Source organism: Mesocricetus auratus, unplaced genomic scaffold, assembly GCF_017639785.1.
Source record: "Mesocricetus auratus isolate SY011 unplaced genomic scaffold, BCM_Maur_2.0 Super-Scaffold_100691, whole genome shotgun sequence".
NCBI classification, from domain to species: Eukaryota; Metazoa; Chordata; class Mammalia; order Rodentia; family Cricetidae; genus Mesocricetus; species Mesocricetus auratus.
The window spans coordinates 10,471,795-10,492,792 of record NW_024429267.1 but is presented as its reverse complement, the minus strand read 5'-3'; the positions used below and the strand labels follow the sequence as shown (position 1 = coordinate 10,492,792).

Below are 20,998 nucleotides of genomic sequence, written 5' to 3'. Positions count from 1 at the left end.
AGGAAGAGAACATGCCTAGGCTGGTCTGGAAATCTTGGATTCAAATGGGAACCCTACTGTGACTACAGGCTCATGTCACCTGTCACCACCACACACAACTTTTCTTGTTTTGCAGTTCTTATTCTTCTGAATTCTACTTCTCCCCTTTGTATTTTCAGAATATGAGTGATGCTATGGCGATATTGCACAAACTACAGACAGGCCTGGATGTGAATGTCAGGTTCACTGGGGTGCGAGTGTTTGAGTACACACCAGAGTGCATAGTCTTCGATCTTCTAGATATTCCTTTGTATCATGGGTGGTTAGTGGATCCTCAGGTAAGTAGAGTTTCAGCTATATAAATACAGGGGCCTTGAGAGATGGCTCAGTGGTTAAGAGCACTGGCTACTCTTGCGGATAGGTCACAACTGTCTGTGACTCCAGTTCCAGGGGATCTAATGCTCTCTTTTGACAGATGCAGACACCAGGAATGCCACTGATACACATATAAAAATAATAGTCAAATAACCACAATGCAGGAAAGTTCATCTCAACTGATATTTTTAATATGAATATGCTTGCTCTTTGATCTGGACTTAGCAAAACTGTGAGGGTACAAACACAGTCTTCCAGACCACCCAACCTGCTCAAGACTTCTGACCCTAACCACAGAGTCAAATGAAGAATCCCCTCACTTTTCACATCAATTGCAAGTTTAGAGGGTTTTCCAAAATATCCTAAGATTTAATGATTTTCTAGAACCCTTGTGGTGGTTTGAAAGAAAATAGTTCTCAAAGGGAGTGGCACTACTGGGCGGTATAGCTTTGTTGAAGTAGGTATGACCTTGTTGGAGGAAGTGTGTCACAGTGTAGGCAGGGGGTCTTTTGCTCAATGTCCCAGTTGACTTCCTGTTGCCCGCAAGATGTAGGACTCTCAGCTACTTTTCCAGCATCCATGCCTACCTCCATACTGCCACACTCTCCCCACTGTGATGATAATGGACTGAACCTTTAAAACTGTAAGCCATCACCTCAATTAAATGTTTTCCTTTATAAGAATTGCTGAGGTCATGGTGTCTTTTCACAGCAATAGAAAGCCTAACTAAGACAACCCTCTTGGGTGTACCATTGCAAACAAATAATTCAGCTTATTACTATAATGATGCACACAAGAGAAATCAGATGCAGGTTCATATTAACCAAGGGAAGATGCATAGGGTAGAATCTGTGTAGGCTTTATCTAGGAAACTCCTGTCCTCCGGCATGCTGCCCTCCTGGAATTGGCCTATGGCAGTATCCATAGAGTGTTGCCAGTCCTAGAATTCAGCCTCCACAGTTCAGATTTCTTATGATTGATTGCCAATGTGATTGATCTCATTCTCCAATCCTTCCTTTCCAGGAAGCTAGAGTTGGTGCCACATTGTTCAAGGGGGCCTCCATGACTCACTGTGCTTTAGTGTGAGCTGCAGGTGTGGCATGAAGGCTCTGTCATAAATAGCACCATTGGTCTTATTACTAGAGAAATCCCAAGAGCTTAGAGGTTATCACCCCAGGAGTCTGGAAAAGCCAGACCTCTTCTTGGTCAAGAGCATAGCATTAAATAGAGATTTTTTTGTTTGTTTGTTTTTTCGAGACAGGGTTTCTCTGTATTGTTTTGGATGCTATCCTGGCACTTGCTCTGTAGACCAGGCTGGCTTCGAACTCACAGAGATCCACCAGCCTCTGCCTCCCGAGTGCTGGGATTAAAGGCGTGTGCCACCAATGCCTGGCTTAAATAGAGATTTTTAATACTCTGACATTTATTTTAAAAGCCACTCCCATATCCTCATCACTCTAATGTGTGAAGGATTTTGCACATTGCTCTGTATCCAGTGATTGCCTGTATTTAATAATCTGCATTCTAGATTCACTCTAGTATAACCAAACAAAGTTTTAAGAAGAGCTTAGATAGAAAGATGTGGGCAAAGGTAAGGGAGTAGTGAAGCATCTTAGAGCTATCTGCATCCAGGAACCATTGTCCCCTTAACTCTGGAAAGACAGTAGTTAAAACCCAGCAACACTACTTGCTGAAGCTTGAGAGGACAGTCCACAAGGGAATACAATTACTTGCAAGTGTGGCTAGCAGCAGAGAAAGACAGGAAGACCTAGTCTGCCCCCCATTCTCTAATCAAGCTGACTGAAAGTAAAGAAGCCACCTTTATTTAGAATAGAGTGCAGAGGAGGTCTTGGGAGAAACAACTTTATTTGGTTGTTTTTTTTTTTCTGGAATAGGGTCTCACTATATAAACCAGGCTAGCTCCTGTCTTCCTGCCTTCCCAGTGCTAGGATTTCAGGCATATACCACTATGCCTGACTTTTTACATGAATGTTGAAGATTCTACTTAGGTCCACATCCTCAGATGGTAGTACTTTACTGGCTGAATCATCTAGCCCCGTGCCTGGATTTTTAAAGTTTGTATCTTTAACTATTAATGATGTTGAATGTATTTTCCCATGCTTGTTTGCTGTTAGTGTATCCTCTTCAGTAAAATCTCTCTTTTTCTCCTTCCCTTTTTTCCCCTCCAATTTTCTAATTGGTGTTTTTGGTTTTTTAAAATAGGATCTCTATATATAACCAGAGCTAGCATAGAATTTGTAATTTTCTTGCCTCTTAAGTGCCAGGTTGCTGGTGTATGCTACCACATCTGGCATCAAGGTTTTTTATTTTATTTCATTTTAATTTTTATGTGTGTCTGTGTATGTGTGTGCATACATGTACCACATGTGTGCAGGTCCTTGCAGAGGTCAGAAGAGGGTATATGGACTCCCTGGAGCTTGAGTTACAGGTGGTTGTTAACCATGATATAGGTGCTGGGAATCAAATCAGGTCCTCTGAAAGAACAGTGTGTATTCTTAACCACTGAGCCTTTGCTCCTGATCAAGTTTTGATTTAGTGAAACATAGGTTATTGATTTTTTTAAGTCCAAAAAAACTCTTTCTAGCTCTAAATCTTGACTGTTTTCTGTTGTGCTTTTTCTTTGCTAAATTTATTATGGTTTTATTTATTATGCTTAGTCTATGACCTATTTTGAGATAATTTTGTAAGATTTGAGTTGTTGGATATGAATATTCCCTTGCTCTGGCACATTTCATGTGTAACTGTCACCTAAATCAATTTTTGAATAATTTTATCATCTTGTAAAGAAATTCAGCTGGTCAGTGGAAGCACACACCTTTAATCCTAGCACTTGAGAGGTAGAGGCAGGAGGATCTCTGGGTTTGAAGCCAGTCTGGTCTATAGAGCTAGTTCCATGACAGGCAAGGCTACACAGAGAAATCCTGTCTTGAAAAACCGAGACGGGGGAGGGAGGGAGGGACGGAGGGAGGGAGAGATAAAATATAATTACAAAGAAATATTGTAAGGAAAAAGAAATGCCTCAAAGTTTATAAAAGAAATTGATGGGCAGATGGCATGGGCATTCTGAGTTTGAGGACACCCTGAGATTTATATGACCCCCCATCTCAAAAAAAGTAAAGTAAGTGTGAAAGTGTCACAGGTGGAGGAGGGGTTCAGCATGAAAGTTACAGGCACATACCACCACACTGTTTGAAGACATCTGTGTTGTATCTGAACACTGAATTTTTCTTTTCTTATTTATTTTTGTTTTATATTTATGGATGTTTTATCTGCCTATATGTCTATGTATCGAATGTATGTAGTGCCTGTGGAGATCAGAATAGGGTGTTGGCTTCTGAACGGGACAATTGTGAACAGTTATATGGGTACTGGAAAAGGAACTCAGGACCTCTGCAAAAGCAGCCAGAGCTTTTAACTGCCGAGTCATCTCTCTACCCCCTGAATTTTCTTATTTGTTCCTCCCAAATACCTCATGTATTGTAGTTGCTTAGATGCATCTTTTTAGCCTTCACAGTAGCATGTACTAACTATCATTTTTGCACAATTCAAATATAACTGATCAGTAGTTTTCATAATGTGTAAGTTAGATTGAATTGTCAACAGAGACTGCTGGGTTCTGACTTCTGTCCTGATGTGCTTCTAAGCATTTCTGTTTAGTGTTGTATTAGAGTACAAGCCAGGGATAGTAAGAGAGTCATTTGTTTTCCAGATTGATGACATTGTAAAAGCCGTTGGCAACTGCAGTTACAACCAACTGGTGGAGAAGATCATCTCCTGTAAGCAGTCAGATAACAGCCAGTTGGTTAGTGAAGGTGGGTGAGTGCTGCTCATACCTAGTAAAACAACTTGTTGTAAAATTCATTGAGTTTCCATTTACCTTTTATAAGTATACAAAATAATGGTTTCTTTATAACATTTTCATAGTTGTAAATTTCTTAGGACTTCTTGTAAAAATTAAGAGAAGCATTCATAGATGTGCAGGAAAAGATTCTTCTAGATCCCTCTCAGCTGGCTGTAAAAAATCAGGGCAGGGTGCTAATAGAAGGCTTTGGATCACTTGCAGCTTTGGTGTGATCAGATGTCCATTGATTATTACTAGGGCTTACTGAATGGATTGCTTTGCTGACCCTGACCCCTTTATCTGAAGAGGGTTAATGTATTTTCCACCGTGTCTCAGTGAAGTTCAGTATGAAAGCCTCATTCTGGAACATGAGTAACTGACTAAAATTACTAAATTCACTGTCACAGAGACAGGTCAATATTTTTTCAGGGCTTTCCTCCTTTGGAGTCCCTCCCACTGTCAAGAGTTCTTTGCCATTTTTCCTCAATAAATCTATGTTTACTCTGCTTTAAAATGTGTAACATTTTTCAGAGGTGTTTCAGAAAATAGTGAATAAAGAGATCTGAAACCAGAATGCTCTCAGGCTGGAAGCTATTTGGATAAACTTTTACCACTTTTCACTCCACTGTCTGATACAAGAACATACTGAGGCTGAAGTTCTCCTTTCATACAGTAGGGGGAGAGAGAGAGAGAGAGAGAGAGAGAGAGAGAGAGAGAGAGAGAGAGAGAGAGAGAGAGAGAGAGAGAGAGAGAGAGAGAGAGAGAGAGAGAGAGAGAGAGAGAGAGAGAGAGAGAGAGAGAGAGAGAGAGAGAGAGAGAGAGAGAGAGAGAGAGAGAGAGAGAGAGAGAGAGAGAGAGAGAGAGAGAGAGAGAGAGAGAGAGAGAGAGAGAGAGAGAGAGAGAGAGAGAGAGAGAGAGAGAGAGAGAGAGAGAGAGAGAGAGAGAGAGAGAGAGAGAGAGAGAGAGAGAGAGAGAGAGAGAGAGAGAGAGAGAGAGAGAGAGAGAGGAGAAAAGGAAGAAAATCAAAAAAAGCAGGGGCAGGGGATGAGTCCCCCACGCTCACTCATAAACAGTTCTTCAACATGCAATACAATAAAAATTGATTATAGTAACACACTTTTAGAAATTAAAGCTAGTGACTACAAGGATATATAATAGGCTAGAGGCTAGGCAAGGTAGCATATGCCTTTAATACCAGAAATCAGAGGGCAGAGGCAGGAAGAGCTCTGTGAGTTTGAGATCAGTCAAGACTACATAGAGTCCCTGTCTCAAAAACAAACAAAATAATGAGCTAGGGTAGGGAGATGACACAGTTGGTAAAATTCCTGTTGGGTAAGACCTGTGTTGGATTTCCTATATCCCACCTAAAAACCAAGCACTTTGGAGTCAGGAACATTCTGGAGACCAACTGGTCAGCCAATCTAGCTAAATTGCTGAGGACCCTGTCTCAGACACAAGTGAATAGCAACTGAAAAAGACTTCCTACACAAACCTCTGGCCCTTAGCATGAACACCACACAGCCGGGCATTGGTGGTGCATGCCTTTAATCCCAGCAGAGGGAGGCGGATCTCTGTGAGTTTGAGGCCAGCCTGGTCTACAGAGCGAGTCCAGGATAACCTCTAAAACAATATAGAGAAACCCTGTCTCCAAACAAAACAAACAAACAAAAAAACCATGAACACCACACACATCAAAGCATAAAAGACTATGTAAGAGCATATAAGAACATGGGTACATGAATCTCCTATTAACTCATCCTAATAATTGTATTAATTATTCAGTAGCTTAACATATTTATACAAAAAAGCAAGTAATAAAAGTTTATCCCTGTCTTTTACTTGATAACATAAACATATAGAAACATTGATCATTTATTTGAGTGACATCTGTTTTATTATAACTTAAGGCAAAAATGTTTAAATTTAGGAAGGAAACAAGCAATAAAACTATCATAAAAAATGTTTTCTTCCAGGTGTAGTGTCTCATGTATCTTATAATCCCAGTCGGAGATTGGAAATCTGCCATGAGTTTGAGTCTGGCCTGAGCAGTGTAGCTACATAGTGAGTCCCAGGCCAATATGAGTCACAGTATGAGATCATCTCAAAACAAGCAAGAGAATCTTTTTTCTCTCCATATGCAGAATTCTACTCACTAAATGTACTCCTTTCTTTATATATTCCTGGTGTCAGATATAGTCCTGAAAATAAACCTATAAAGGAAATTCTATCTATGAAATCTACTTTATCAACAACACCCAATATACTAATAGAATTATACTATTCTAGGGATGGTGAGATGGCTCAGAGGTAAAGGCACTTCCCACAACAAACCTGATGACCAGAGTTTGATCCCCAAAACCCATGGCAGAAAGAGAGAACCAATTCCTGAAAGTTGGCCTCTAACTTCCACATGCATCCAGTAATATGCATGCAACACACACACACACACACACACACACACACACACACACACACACTATACACACATATATAATAACAATAATTTTTAAAAATATAATTCTACTATTCTGTGATTCTATGGCAATTAACAGTAAGATTCAGAAAGTGGTAAGAAGTAGAATGATATCATGAAAAGAAGTTTGGGTAAGCATGTTATAGGCAAGAAGTCACTGGAAACAGCATAACAGCATCTTTCCCTGTCCAGGCTGTGATTCTATAAGGGCAGGAGTTAGTAACACACTAATTAAATACAATGAACATGGAAAAGTCAGTTCCTTCATCCTTTTTCCCCCCTAACCTGACAGTTTAAGTCATTGCTTCTCTAACACTGACTTCCAGGGTAATGGATAGGTGTAGTTTCATAGTATGGATAATTGAGAAGAATATCTTGGCAAATACAAGAAGGAATCACCTGCTCTGCAGTGCACATACCATGCATGTTTACTATGAAGTCCTTGACAAGCCAATTTGACAGCAGTGAAACTCTATATGATTTTTTTTAAAGATTTATTTATACAGTGTTCTGCCTACATGCCAGAAGAGGGCACCAGATTGAATTGTAGATGGTTGTGAGCCACCATGTGGTTGCTGGGAATTGAACTCAGGACCCCTGGAAGAGCATTCAGTGCTCTTAACCTCTGAGCCATCTCTCCAGCCCCATGATTTTTATACTAAGAAGTAATCATATGTGAAGTTTATCACAGTTGTTGGAAAGACTAGTTTTGTGATGATAAGAAATAGTAGTATGTAGTGTGTTTAAAATTACACTAGTAATGAGTTATGTAAGGCCCCAAAGTTCACATAAATAAGGAAGAGCCACACTGAGTGTTTTCACTCACATTCGAGCAACTTTTTCCCACATGGTTACTGAACGTACACCCTTGATTCATGTTCAAGAAATAGTCTGGTTCCTTTTTGTATGTAGCCTTCAATTTTATCTCCCCCTTTGAATCAATAAAGTATCCAAACTGGTTTATTTTTAGTGTTAGAAGCTTTAGTCTTAAATGACAACTACTTTTTTTAAATCCAAATATTCCATATACCATGAAGCCTCAGAATATAAGAAATACTTTCACTAGCATTCTTTTTGGTGTCAGAAGAAGCAGCTTTTCTCTTTGGTGCTAACACCTTGAGAGCACAGCGCTGCATTGTTACAATAAACAGAGCATTCCATGTCTGATTGCTTTTTTGAATGGCCATACCTTCTTGAATCTGGTTGTTATAATGATCACATGTGACATGAAAATAAGAATCAGCCAGGTGGTGGTGGCTCACGCCTTTAATCCCGGCACTCGGGAGGCAGAGGCAGTCGGATCTCTGTGAGTTTGAGACCAGCCTGGTCTACCAAGTGAGTTCCAGGACAGGATCCAAAGCCACAGAGAAACCCTGTCTTGAAAAATCAAAAAAAAAAAAAAAAAGCCGGGCGTTGGTGGCGCACGCCTTTAATCCCAGCACTCGGGAGGCAGAGGCAGGCGGATCTCTGTGAGTTCGAGACCAGCCTGGACTACCAAGTGAGTTCCAGGACAGCCTCCAAAGCCACAGAGAAACCCTGTCTCGAAAAACCAAAAAAAAAAAAAAAAAAAAAGAAAGAAAGAAAGAAAATAAGAATCAACAAGAAAATTCCCACAGTACCAACTGCCAGACTCACCCAAAGTCAGGCATTTCATTTCACAACCTTTTAGAAGTAACCTCTTAACAACTATTCCTAGGATAAACACATACTTATGAAACTAACTCCAGGATATTTACTCATTTACTGAAACTATTTTTTGCTCAATTGCATTTATATTATCTTTATTTAGTGACAATAATTATTAATTTATTAAGTAATATCCATCATTTTTCTTTGCCCAACTTTTATTTTGAGAAGTCTAAAAGCCATAAAAAGAGTTTCTTGGTGAACAGTCACATGCTGTTAATTCACAGCTGTTCACACATTGAATACCTGCCTTTTTTCTGTGTTCCTGTACAACACATTTTTTCTTCCTAAATCATATTACAGTTAATTGCAAGTGTCACATCACTTCACTCATGCGTACATCATCATTGTCTCTTGAAAAGAAAGAATTCTGTGTAGCTTCCCCATTATGATCACAATGACCTCGGGCAAGGCAGTGTCATGTCTGTTACTTAGTATGTTGTTCATGCACTCTTTTTCCTGGTTTTCTTAACCATGCCCTCTAACTTTCCATCTCTTTCAATGTACACTACAGCCAAGGATCAGTTAGCAGTTGTAACAGCTTCAATCTGTTGTTTAGAATAGATCCCTGTTTTCCTTTTCCTTTATTTTCTTTTCTGCTTTATTTTAAACCTTTGTTTTATTCTTTGCAAATTTTATACAATATATTTTTTATCATATTCTTTCCTGATCCCCATTCCCTTCCAGGTCCTTTCCTCTACCAATCCACCCAACATGACCAAAGTCATGTTCTTCCTCTCTCTAAAAAAAAATACAGGGTCTAGAGAGATGGCTCAATGGTTAAGAGCACTGGCTGGTCTTCCAGAGGTCCTACTTCAATTCCTAGAAATCCACATGGTGGCTCACAACCATCTATAGTGGGATCTGATGCCCTCTTCTAGCATAAAGTCATACATGCAGATCTCATATACATAAAATAAATAAGTAAATATTTTTAAAAAGTCACCAAAAAAAGCATGGAATTTGATAAGTGTTGATCAACCATTCTGAGCATGGGGCCTGCCCTGGAGTGTGGGAGATACACCCAGTGTCAATCCATTGAAGAAAACTAATTTTTCTCCTCTCCCTTGAGATAGGTAGCTGATATTCAAGCTTTACCTCTACTGTCTAGCATTCATAGTGATAGAAGGTACTGTATACACTACTGGAGAAGTAATCATCAGTCTCACCCAGCTACAAACCCTGTGAGCGGTAAGAACAACCTGCCTGCAACATATGCTCACTGGTACAAATGTAAATGGTGTAGGAGTAACCAGTCACTTTCTGGTGGGATATAAAGTCCACTCCATGAGATGGAACCCATACCTGATACTGTTAATGAGGCCAGGGATCAGACATTAGATAGGTCATGGGCCCAGGGGAAAACCTACTACTACTATCTGCTAAATGAACACAACAATAAAACAATTCCTAATAACACATTGCTTGACCCTTAGATCAATGCCTTACTCAGCCCACATCAGAGAAGCTTCTTATATCATATGATACTTAACACAAAGATCCACAACTGGGCAACATGCAGAAAGAGAGAGAGACTTTGGAGTGTTCAGCCCTGAAAGAGTATCTCATCATAGCTCCTCCCTGTCAAAGGGAACTGTTTGGGAAAGGGGAGTGGAAGAGTGTAGGAGCCAGAAGTGGTGGACACTTTTAAGGAAACAACATTGTCCAGACACAACAGGGCAGATGCACATGTGAACTCATAGAGACTATGACATTACTCATAAGGCAGACACAAACTCAAATCAGATAACCCTCTAACCGTACCCCCATACAAAGGAAGGGATATTGATACAAAGTTCTACCACTAGCCAAGAAGGTTTTTTTTTCCTTTTATGAGACAGGGTTTCTCTGTATTATTTTGGAGGCTGTCGGTCCAGCCCAGCCTCGAACTCACAGAGATCCGCCTGCCTCTGCCTCCTGAGTGCTGGGATTAAAGGCGTGCGCCACCACTGCCTGGCAGAAGGTATTCTTTTGTTTGGTTTTGGTTTTGGTTTTGAAGACAGGGTTTTATTGTTTAGCTCTGACTATCCTGGAACTCAGTTTGTAGACCATGGTGGCCTCAAACTCACAGAGATTCGACTGCTTCTACCTCCCAAGTGCTAGGATTAAATGTGTGCCCCACTACCACCAGGGAAAGCTATTCTTTCAAACTTTTTAAAACTTACTTTTTGCCGGGTGGTGGTGGCAGCACACACCTTTAGTCCAAACATTCGGGAGGCAGAGGCAGGCGCATCTCTGTGAGTTCGAGGCCAACCTGGTCTACTGAGTGACTTCCAGGACAGGCTCCAAAGCTACACAGAAAAACCCTGTCTCAAAAAACAAACAAACAAACAACAACAACAAAAAATCCCTTTTTTTATTTTTGTGTGTGTGTGTGTGTGTGTGTGTGTGTGTGTGTGTGTGTGTATACCACATTTATGAGAGTAACCACTGAGGCCAGAAAGGGGCTTTAGTATCATCTGGAGTTAGAGTTACAGGTATTTGTAAGCAATCAGATTGTGGGTACTAGAAACCAAACTTGGGTCCTTTACAAGATCAGTATGTGCTTTTAACCAATGGGCCATATCTCCAGCCCCCCCCTTAAAACTTTCATGCATTTATGGCATTGTTCTCTTCCCCCCCCTTTTCTACCCTCTCTTTCTTCTCAGTCCTCATCTACTCCCATTCTTCTCTACTAACATTTTTGGATAGTGAAGGCAAGAATTTTATAGCCTAGCCCCAATTTTGATTTACCTGTTGTTCTCTTATGAGTAGATATAGGTGATATAATTTTAATTGGGATGCCGCACAGATGACATACTTTATATTAGTCTTACTGCATCAAATTGGATGCATGAGTCAGATAATTCATCATTAGTTATATTTAAACCTGAATAAGGTGGAATAGGCCAAATATCCTTATTGTAAAACCTTTTTACTTTGTAATTAATAAGTAATAATGTGTAATTAATAATCTTCCATTAGGTTTTGAAAGTGTGTGAATAGCCTTTTCTCTAAGAATTGTATAAACAATAGATTTGGAACCATTGATTTTTCCTTTTTTGAGACAGGGTTTCTCTGTAACTTTGGAGACTGTCCTGGAACTTATTGTGTAGACCAGGCTGGGCTGGAACTCACCGAGATCTGCCTGTCTCTGCCTCCCGAGTGCTAGAATTAAAGGCGTGCACCACCACTGCCCTGCTTGGAACTATTGATTTTTAACTGAATAAATTATGGTTGTTATAGTTATTATGTTTTTATTATTCCTTTTATACTTCTGTAAAAAAATCAATTTAATTAGTTATTCAAAGTTGAACCTAGAGTATCCTTACCTATACTGGATTAAAATTACCACTTAAGAGACAACAAAAGAATTAGGGAACATTGTATTTTTAAATTATTAATAAGTTTATGCTTTATGACATGGGGCAATATGTAATTCAGGTGGAATTCATAATAATCTCTGTACTAAATTGGCAACATCTTAATATCAATAGTAATTACTCTGGTCCCAGTCTTCACTTTGCCATAACAGATGGGCAAATCATCTGTTTTCTGTAAGCCTATTTCCTATTTTATAGATAGAAGACTGAAAAATATGTGTCAAGTGTTCATTTTTTAATTCCACAACATAATGGTAGTGTGCTGTTTCCAGTGAATTTTTTGTATTTTCTCAAGGAAGATTTTATGGGCATGGATACTGCAACCAGAAATACTTTTGAGCAAATGGTGCATCCTTTAATGTGGTACATAATAGTAAAAGCTTGAATACATTCTGCTGAACAAGGTGATAACAATAACATGAAGAGGAACTCTTATTTTCCAATGTATAAACACAAGTGTATGCTGTAAACCTCAAACTCTCCTCTTCCCATCCAAGTCCTTGTTGTGCTGCATTGTAACTGTCTACAACTCCTTTGAACCCCCAAGTGCCCGGGCCTGACAAAAAGTAATGGAAAAGGAGTATCCTAACCTGCTTTGCTCAGCTACACTGGGCTTGCCAAAATAACTCAGTTATTTTCACCTTCCTATTGAAGTAGCTCTTAAGATAAACTCAACTGGACTCTCTGCACCTCTTGGTGTGCTCTCTGTATCTCTCTCTGTCTCTGTATCTCTGTGTGTGTCTCTGTATGTGTGTGTGTGTCTCTCTATGTTTTTTTGAAAGACTCTCACTATGTAGCCCTGGAGGGTTGGCTTTGAACTCACAGAGATTTAAGGCATATACCACCGTGTCTAGCCTTAGCTCTCTTATAAAATGTTGTAGAGTAACTTCCCTGTTGTTGTTTATTGTGTCTGTGTCTCTTTTAAACAACCTGAAAGAATTTTCATAAGTTAGGAGACTATACTTGTGGATGAAAGTGGTTTCACATCACTGTTTTTTCAGGACAGAAATCACCAGGGATACTGCTCCAATAAGAAAATTAGAAAGATGCATCTCCAGTCTTGAGGCCATCATGTAACAGAATAAGTCTTATATTAATTGGCCTTTGTATACAACTGGAACAAATGTAAATAGGAAAAATAACTTTCTGATTTTGAAATGATTCTTCCTTCTCATAGTACACGTTGGTTTCATAGGCTTTGTAGCTGAGCAGTTTCTAAACAATACAGCCACCCAACTGACGTACCATGGATTGTGTGAACTGACTTCAACGGTTCAGGAAGGAGAACTCTGTGTGTTCTTTCGGAATAATCATTTTAGCACCATGACAAAACACAAGGTAGGATATAGAAACGGATATTTTTCCTCTCAATCAAAGGAGCTTGATTTAGAGGTGTATTTTGATTTACTACAGAATAATGTTGATCTTAATATTCCTTAGCCATCAAGTTGTAAGTGTAATTATTATTAAATACTGGGTTAGAATGGAATGGATTAGCAATTGAAATGTTACCTGATCAGCTTTATTTTAAATGAAGTCTCAACTTCTTTGTCACAGATTATTGCATTCAAGTGTTTACTTTTCTACTTTCTTGGAAAGAGAATTTCACTGGGTAACTCACACTGGCCTTGAATTTGAGATCTTCCTGCCTCAGCCTTTGGAACACTGGGATTGCAGTCATGTGCTATCATGCCTAGCTAGGTTATATCTTACTTAGAGGAAACAAAATACCTAGAACTAGAACCAAGGTGACTATGAATGAAGGATGTTTATATTTAAGCATTAAAATATATTAGAAATTAGAATTATAAAATTTGCCCTAAACTGGAATGTGTTGGTGCTTGCCTGTGATCAAGCTACTGAAGAGGCTGAGCAGAAGGATTACAGGTTCAAGTCTAGCCTGGGCTATACAAGAAGATTCCCCCCACTCCCAGACACACACAGATTATCTTTATGAAAGTGTTGGCTTTTATTGAAGTTATCAGTGTATTTATGGTTTTACATACACACACATACACACTCTTACAAATCCATCTCTTTTATTCATTTCTTAGATTTGTCTCTTGATTTTACAGGAAACATATAGTTCAGGAACTTATCATCAACATAGACCCCTATGGAAGAATACTGTTCATACAATGTTGATAATACAGCACAGATGTTCAGTTAGCACCTACGCCTAGAGGATAAAATACAGGTCCCCTCTGCCACAGCTCCCATCCTATATGAGTTTAATGTGTTCCCATTTACTGCCATTCTTATTTCTTCATACTATTTGGGAAGCTTTCCTCACTTCTATTTGCCTGTCCCCAAATTACCCATCCTTAAAGAAGCATTTCAAATACTAGCTTACTGAAAGACACCTTTCTTCTACTTAAACCAGTGGTTCTCAGCCCTGATTGTACCCTAGACCTATCTGGATGGCTTAAAAAAATACTGGTGCCTGGAACTTACCACCAATGCAATTAAACCTGAATCTCTAAAAGAGGTGGAACCTGAACACCAGGTTTTTTGTTGTTGTTGTTGTTAGTTGTCTGTTTTGTTTGTTTGTTTTGCAATCCAGAAGATTAGACCCAGTTACACATGCTAGGCAAGCACTCAATCATTATGCTACACTGTCTGTTCTGCATCAGTAGCTTCAGATGCTTCCCAGGTGGTTTTAATGCAAATCTAAGACTATGGACCACTGCTGTAACCATCCTCCACCTGTTAGTGGCCGCATTGTCCTTATTGAGTTTTTACTATCTTGTTTCTTGTTACCTCCCATGTGAATGTTTATTTTCTAAATGAAGGTAGCTTATCGAAGTCATAAATCATATCTTCATGTTTCAATCAATGCTTTTTAATCATGGGGCAATATAAAATTATTTGTTTGCCAATGAAAGAATACCTCAAAGCTATAGCTCTTCTATTACTGTCATACTTTAAGAAGAGTACATTTTATTGCTTCAGCTTCATAGCTAGGAGAGTGCAAGATGAGAGTTATTCACATTTCTCAAGAATCTAAAGCCACCTGGTCTACAAGAGCCAGTTCCAGTTCCAGGACAGCCTCCAAAGCCACAGAGAAACCCTGTCTCGAATAAACAAAAAAGAAAAAGAATCTAAAGCCAAAGGATGTCAGATCCAAATGATGGCTGCTCCATCATTTTGCTTTACTTGTTCTCTTCAGACCTTGGATCAACTGATTATCTAACAAAGCTAAAGTAGCTCTGACAACTACAGTCATAGTTATAGCAGCCATGGTTCCTGCCATTTAAGGACTTCTTTGTTTAATACTGATATGCTTCTGTCAAGAACACATACCACAAAACTCTGAGAGCTCTTATCAAGACCTTACCTAGAAAGATATCCCTGAGAAGGTCGTATGCACACAAGCCTAAGGACTTGGGGTGTACATCTCAGTGGTAGAGCACTTGCCCAGCATGCACAAGACCCTCAGCACTGCAAAAAACAAAAACAAACAAAAAAACTTCTGAAATCTGAGAACGAATCATCTGAGTTTAATCAGTTAAAAACAAAAAGAAATAACTAAGCAGAAATAACTAGCAGCCGGCACGTGTGCAAAGGCCCTGAGGTGATCATATCAAAAGAGAGTTGTGAAGTGGAAGTTTAGAAGTAAGATTTTTTTTTCTGGCTTTTGTTTTGTTTTGGTTTTGGTTTTTGGAGACAGGGTTTCTCTGTGTAGCCCTGGCTGTCCTAGAACTCACTCTGTGCACCACACTGACCTTGAACTCAACAGATCCACCTATCTGCCTCCTGAGTGCTGAGATTAAATGTGTGTGCCACCACCACCTGGCTGAACCTGAACTTCATTTTCTTAATGACTCTGGTGTTTCTTTTCTTCTTCTTTTGGCTCAAGCGTGAGTAGGAATGAAGTAGTCCTTTGGGAAAACAAGGTCTCTGATTGTCATTGGTGGCTGAGAGCCTTCTCTCCCTCTCTCCCCCTTCTCTTCCCACCCCTCACCTCATACGTGCTAGGTTAGCACTGTACCATGGAACTACATTGCTTCTATTAAAGCCTTATCCCCAGCCAGGAAGCCTTTACTGGTCAGCTAGGTATCCCCAATTTTGTGTGGTTGAAGAGGATGTGCCTGTGTCTAGACCAAGCATGCCTTGAGAGCTCAGAAAATATTTCTGCTTTTTTTTTCCTCTTCTAGGATATCCCATTATTTATTCTGTAGCTTAACAGTGCTGCACTGGTGTCATGTGCTCTCATGCCTCTTGTGTGACATTAATTTGCTTTAGTCTGAGAGCAGATGTGGAATTTAGTTAGAAGACACTCACTGCAAGAGATAAAGGAAGGAGATTCTAGTGATTCGGACAATAGATTCAATGCAATGTGGAAAGATTCCAAAGTGAGTCAGGAGATAGATCAGCCAGATATCTCCATTGAATTTGAAAAATAAGTGATTTCTGGGTCCTCTATAGATGGTGATGTTCCTTACTAAATCATACACGACTGGCCATGCATGGGAGCACAAATCTTTAATCTTAGCACTTGGGAGGCTGAAATAAGTGAAGCTCTGTGAGTTCAAGACCAGTCAGAGTTACAGGACTGTCTCAAAACAAACAAAAGAAACAGATACAAGGGGGGAAAAAGATAAGTGTTAAGGGTCTAAGATGTAAGAGGTACTTCTGAGGTGACCTTCAAAGTGGAAATGCCAAGTTAATGCTGATTTGGACATACAGAAAGAATTTTAGGATTTACAAGAAAATACAGTAAGTAATTTGAGGGGGTGGTTACAAGAAAAGGAATCAGAAGAGAAAACATAGGATAGAGAATTAATGAATGCCAACTTTTTGGTTTGTTTTGGTTTGGTTTTGATTTTCGAGACAGGATTTCTCTGTGGCTTTGGAGGCTGTCCTGGAACTAGCTCTTGTAGACCAGACTGGTCTGGAACTCACAGAGATTCACCTGCCTCTGGGATTAAAGTGCTGGGATTAAAGGCGTGCACCATCAACGCTCAGCCTGAATGCCAACTTTTAAAGGATCAAATCACAGAAGAAACATTAGTAAAGACAACTGAGAAAGAAGGGGACAAGTGGGAAGTTAGAGTGTGTCATCTAGGAAGCTAGAGGAGAAGAGATAATCCTAAGGGTAGACATGGGAAGAGGGGAACAGGAGTGGCAGCAAAAGAATTTTAGTTACTTAAAGTGACTGGAATGAAGAAGGCAGTAGCCAGCAACTCCTAGAAATGGTTTGCTGAGGGCTGGAGTGCTTCAATTAAGAGAACTGGCTGTTCTTTCCATAGGACCTGAGTTTGAGTTTGAACTCAGGTTATGTGATTCACACACACACACACACACACACACACACACACACACACACAAAGGGCCTGGAGAGATGGCTTAGTGCTTAAGAAATAAACATTAAGAGAAACTTGTTCATAAATATATGCTAAAGAAGGAGATGTTGAGTCTGGTGTTGGTAGTGCATGCCTTTAATCCTGGCTCTTGGGAAGTAGAGGCAGGCAGATGTCTGTGAGTTCAAGGCCAGCCTGGTCCACAGATCAAATGCCAAGGCAGTCTCCAAAGCTGCACAAAGAACCCCTCTCTTGAAACAACAACAACAATAAAAAGGAGCTGTTGGACATAAGAGTGATAACTCCTCCCTGTAGGAGGTTTAGGCATATAAATATGGAACCCAAGGTTTTTTTTTTCATGTTTTTGTGTGTTATGTTTTGTTTTATGAGGCAGTTTTACTGTGTAACTTTGGTTGGCCTGGAACTCACTATGTAGATCAGGCTGGCCTTGTACTCATAGAGATTTACCTGTCTCCTAAATTCCAGGATAAAAAAGTATTCTTCCATCATACTAGGCCTCAGACTTTCTACATTGGTAGCTTACTTCAGAATCCAGTACCCAAATGATGTCCCTGCCTCAAGTTCCCTTGCACTAGGAGCACAGTCACATACCACTGCACCTGCATCTGGCTCTTGGGTTGTTTTGGTTGTTTTTCTTTATTATTGGGAAGTATACAAAGTTTGTGTGAACACTCAGGCACACACTTGTGTGCCATGGTGCACTTGTAGAGGTAAGGAGTCCCAGGAATCAAATTCAAGTTGTCTTTACCCCTGAAACCATTCCACCACCACCCCTATTTTTATTTTTAATGTGAGAAACTTGATTGTTTTTAAAACATTGACAGACTCATTAGAGAGAAAAAAGTGAAGATTCCAAAGATGTTAGAACCTTTAGAAGGTAAAATGAAGCATAGGTATCTTCCCACAGATGAAGAAGATCAACATATGACTATTTTGTTATTTGTTTTGAAACAGGGTCTCACTATGTAGCTCTGGCTGTCTTCGAACTCACTATGTAGACCAGACTGGCCTCGAACTCAGAGATTCACCTCTCTCTGCCTCCTGAATGCTGGAATTAAAAGCATGCACCACCACACCTACCAAACTATAGTTCTATCTGTGCACTATAATGAAAGAAAGAATGGGCTTGAGGTTTGCTTTTGCTTCCCTTTTTCCTGTTAGTGATTAGAAGTGAAAAGTGTTCTGAGTTATACTAAAGCTGGTAAGAAACAAATATGTGGTTTGAGGAGTAATAAAGTGGTAACGAAACTTGCTTAACAAGTTCTACAAGGCCCTGGATTCTCTCACCAGCACTGCTAAATAAATAAATACAATATTTTTTACACTTTGACTGAGAGTGGTAGCTTCTTCCCCACATTTAAGTGAAAATTCATTTAGTTGTTTTAAAGATGACTGATGAATGAGGAATTTATTTTAAAGGTAAGAAAGGGGAAGAAATGTGGAAGAGTAGGGGAGTGACTCCACAGGCATAAGTTTGTCCCTTTCTCTTAAGTGGGGACAGAAGGGACACTGTTATTGATTAGACAACAGCAGGGTTGAGGACATGTGTAGCTCAGTGGTGGGGCACTTAAAACACAAATGGGGCTGGAAAGATGTTTCAGTTTAAGAACATGCACTGCTATCGCAGAGCTTATCAGTCCTCAGCACCCACTCAGGGGGCTCACAACAGCCTGCAACTCCTGCTTCAGAGGATCTGACACACTTCTGGCCCCACGGGGCACTGCACTTATGCTCCAACACACACATAGACACACAGTTTGGGGCTTTTTGTTGTTGTTGTTATTTAAAGAAGCAAAATGGCACAGAGAAAGGGAAAGACTGGTTTGGGTCAGTTATTACTATTAGATTAATTTTTAAAGTAAATAAAACCAGACAATGTTGGGTTTGTTGTTGTTGTTGTTGTTGTTTGGGGTGTGTGGTAGGTGTATGTGTGTGTGTGTGTTGCATTTGCTTTCTGGTTGTATCTTTCTATTTTGTGAAATGAGGTTGTAAATCCCAGAGCTGTTTGTTAGCATGTCAGAAGCTCATTACCTCCTGTTTCACTGTGCTGTGCTGACTACCAGCTCTAGTCAAAACCAGTGACTTTGAGCAGAGAAGCTGTTTGGTCTTTTTATTGGGTTGTATGGATCCTGTTAGAATAATTACTGTACTTCAAACACACAGCTTTAAAATGTTCCTTAAATATAATGTTGGATAGTTTGGGAGGATTTAACACTCCTTTTTCATTTGTTATTTCTTACTAAGGGTCAACTGTATTTGTTGGTAACAGACCAGGGGTTTCTTACTGAAGAAAAAGTTGTCTGGGAAAGCCTACACAATGTAGATGGTGATGGAAATTTCTGTGACTCAGAATTCCATCTGCGACCTCCTTCAGATCCTGAGACTGTGTACAAAGGTCAGCAAGACCAAATAGATCAGGTAAAATTGGTTTTCCCCAACCCCCATCACATTGTCTAAAGTGCATATTGTTTCTTTTTTCTGAGACAGGGTCTCACTATACAGCCTTGACTTGTCTGGAACTCCCTATGTAGACCAATTCCCTTGAACTCAGAGATCTGCCTGCCTCTGCTTCCCAAATGGCGGAACTAAAGACTTGTGCCACCATGCCTGGCTAAAGTGCATACTCCTAGTTGAGGCATGGCAATATACACAACTGTTTAGGAGGCTGGGGAATGTTACTGAACTCACAAGTTGGAGTCAGCCTGGGCAACATATAAGATTCAGTGTCAACAAGGAAAAAATGAATTATTTTCAACTGTCAGTTTGTTTATATAGAACTTTTGATTCGTCCATTAATTCTATTCATTTATTTATTTATTTGTTGGTTGGTTGCTTGGTTGGTTGGTTTTTCGAGACAGGGTTTCTCTGTGTAGCCCTCGATGTCCTGGAACTCACTATATAGACCAGATTGCACTCAACCTCACAGAGATCTGCCTCCCTCTGCCTCCAAGTGCTGGGATTAAAGATGTGTACCACCAAACTATTCATCCATTAATTTACCTGTGAGTTCTCCTCATATTTCCTAAATAGGAAAGTGATCATCCTATATATTCTACATGAGCATCAGTTATACACTATGATTTAGAAGGTGGATTGTGTTGAACTGTGAGGGTCATAGTGAGGACTTTGAATTTCATTCTAATTACAGTAGAATAATTATGTTGAGTGTTAAATGTGGAAACTTACATGAACTATGATATGTTTTTAAAAGATTGCCATGTGGAAAATGCATAGGAAAGAAATAGGCATAAGCAGAAACTAGAAATCCATTTTATTTATTTATGTAGTTAGTTTGTATGTGGGTTAGTATGTACACCACAGTGTACCTGGAAGTCAGGGGACAAATGTGTAGATCGATCTGTCCTTTTCTATCAACTATGTAGGTACCAGGAATTGAACTCTGGTCATCAGGATCAGGCTTGGCAATAGTAGCCTACACAGACACAGACACGGGGGAATATATATTTTTTGAGACAGGGTTTCTCTGTGTAGTACTGACTGTCCTGGAACTTGATCTGTAGACCAGGCTGGCCTTGAACACAGAGATCCACCTTCCTGTGACTCCAAAATTAAAGGTGTGTACCACTACCACCAAGAGGGGGGAGCAAGAAGGGAGAGAGAGAGAGAGAGAGAGGGAGGGAGGGAGGGAGGGAGGGAGGGAAGGGGAGAGAGGAGAGAGGAGAGAAAGAGAGAATAAGTAAATAAATAAATGTAAAAAAATAATAAGTATAACTTTTGACCAAAATGAGCTTTTTTTTTCATAGGTGATAGTCAAGGTATGTAGCTAGGAGAAAATGTAATTTCCTAGTAATTGAGTGTGACTATAACTACATTGGCTTTAAAAATCATCTTTTGGGGCTGGGGAAATAACTCAGTTTGTAAAGTGCCTGCTGCCCACACTGAGGACCTGAGTTCAATCCTCAGCTCCCATGTAAAA

At 39.8% G+C, this 20,998-nt stretch overlaps 1 protein-coding gene across 2 annotated transcripts in view; it reads left to right on the top strand.

Annotated features, from left to right (window-relative positions):
* The window catches only part of Mindy2 (MINDY lysine 48 deubiquitinase 2), a 60,525-nt gene that overhangs the window by 29,100 nt on the left and 10,427 nt on the right, over window positions 1-20,998 (top strand). Inside the window, exons 4-7 of one of the 2 annotated variants that reach the window (XM_005075468.4) lie at window positions 159-317; window positions 4,085-4,187; window positions 12,933-13,075; window positions 19,306-19,479. In XM_005075468.4, the coding sequence (XP_005075525.1) occupies window positions 159-317; window positions 4,085-4,187; window positions 12,933-13,075; window positions 19,306-19,479 (579 nt within the window). The remainder of the gene's footprint in view (window positions 1-158; window positions 318-4,084; window positions 4,188-12,932; window positions 13,076-19,305; window positions 19,480-20,998) is intronic. The other variant, XM_040739794.1, reaches the window with a different exon arrangement.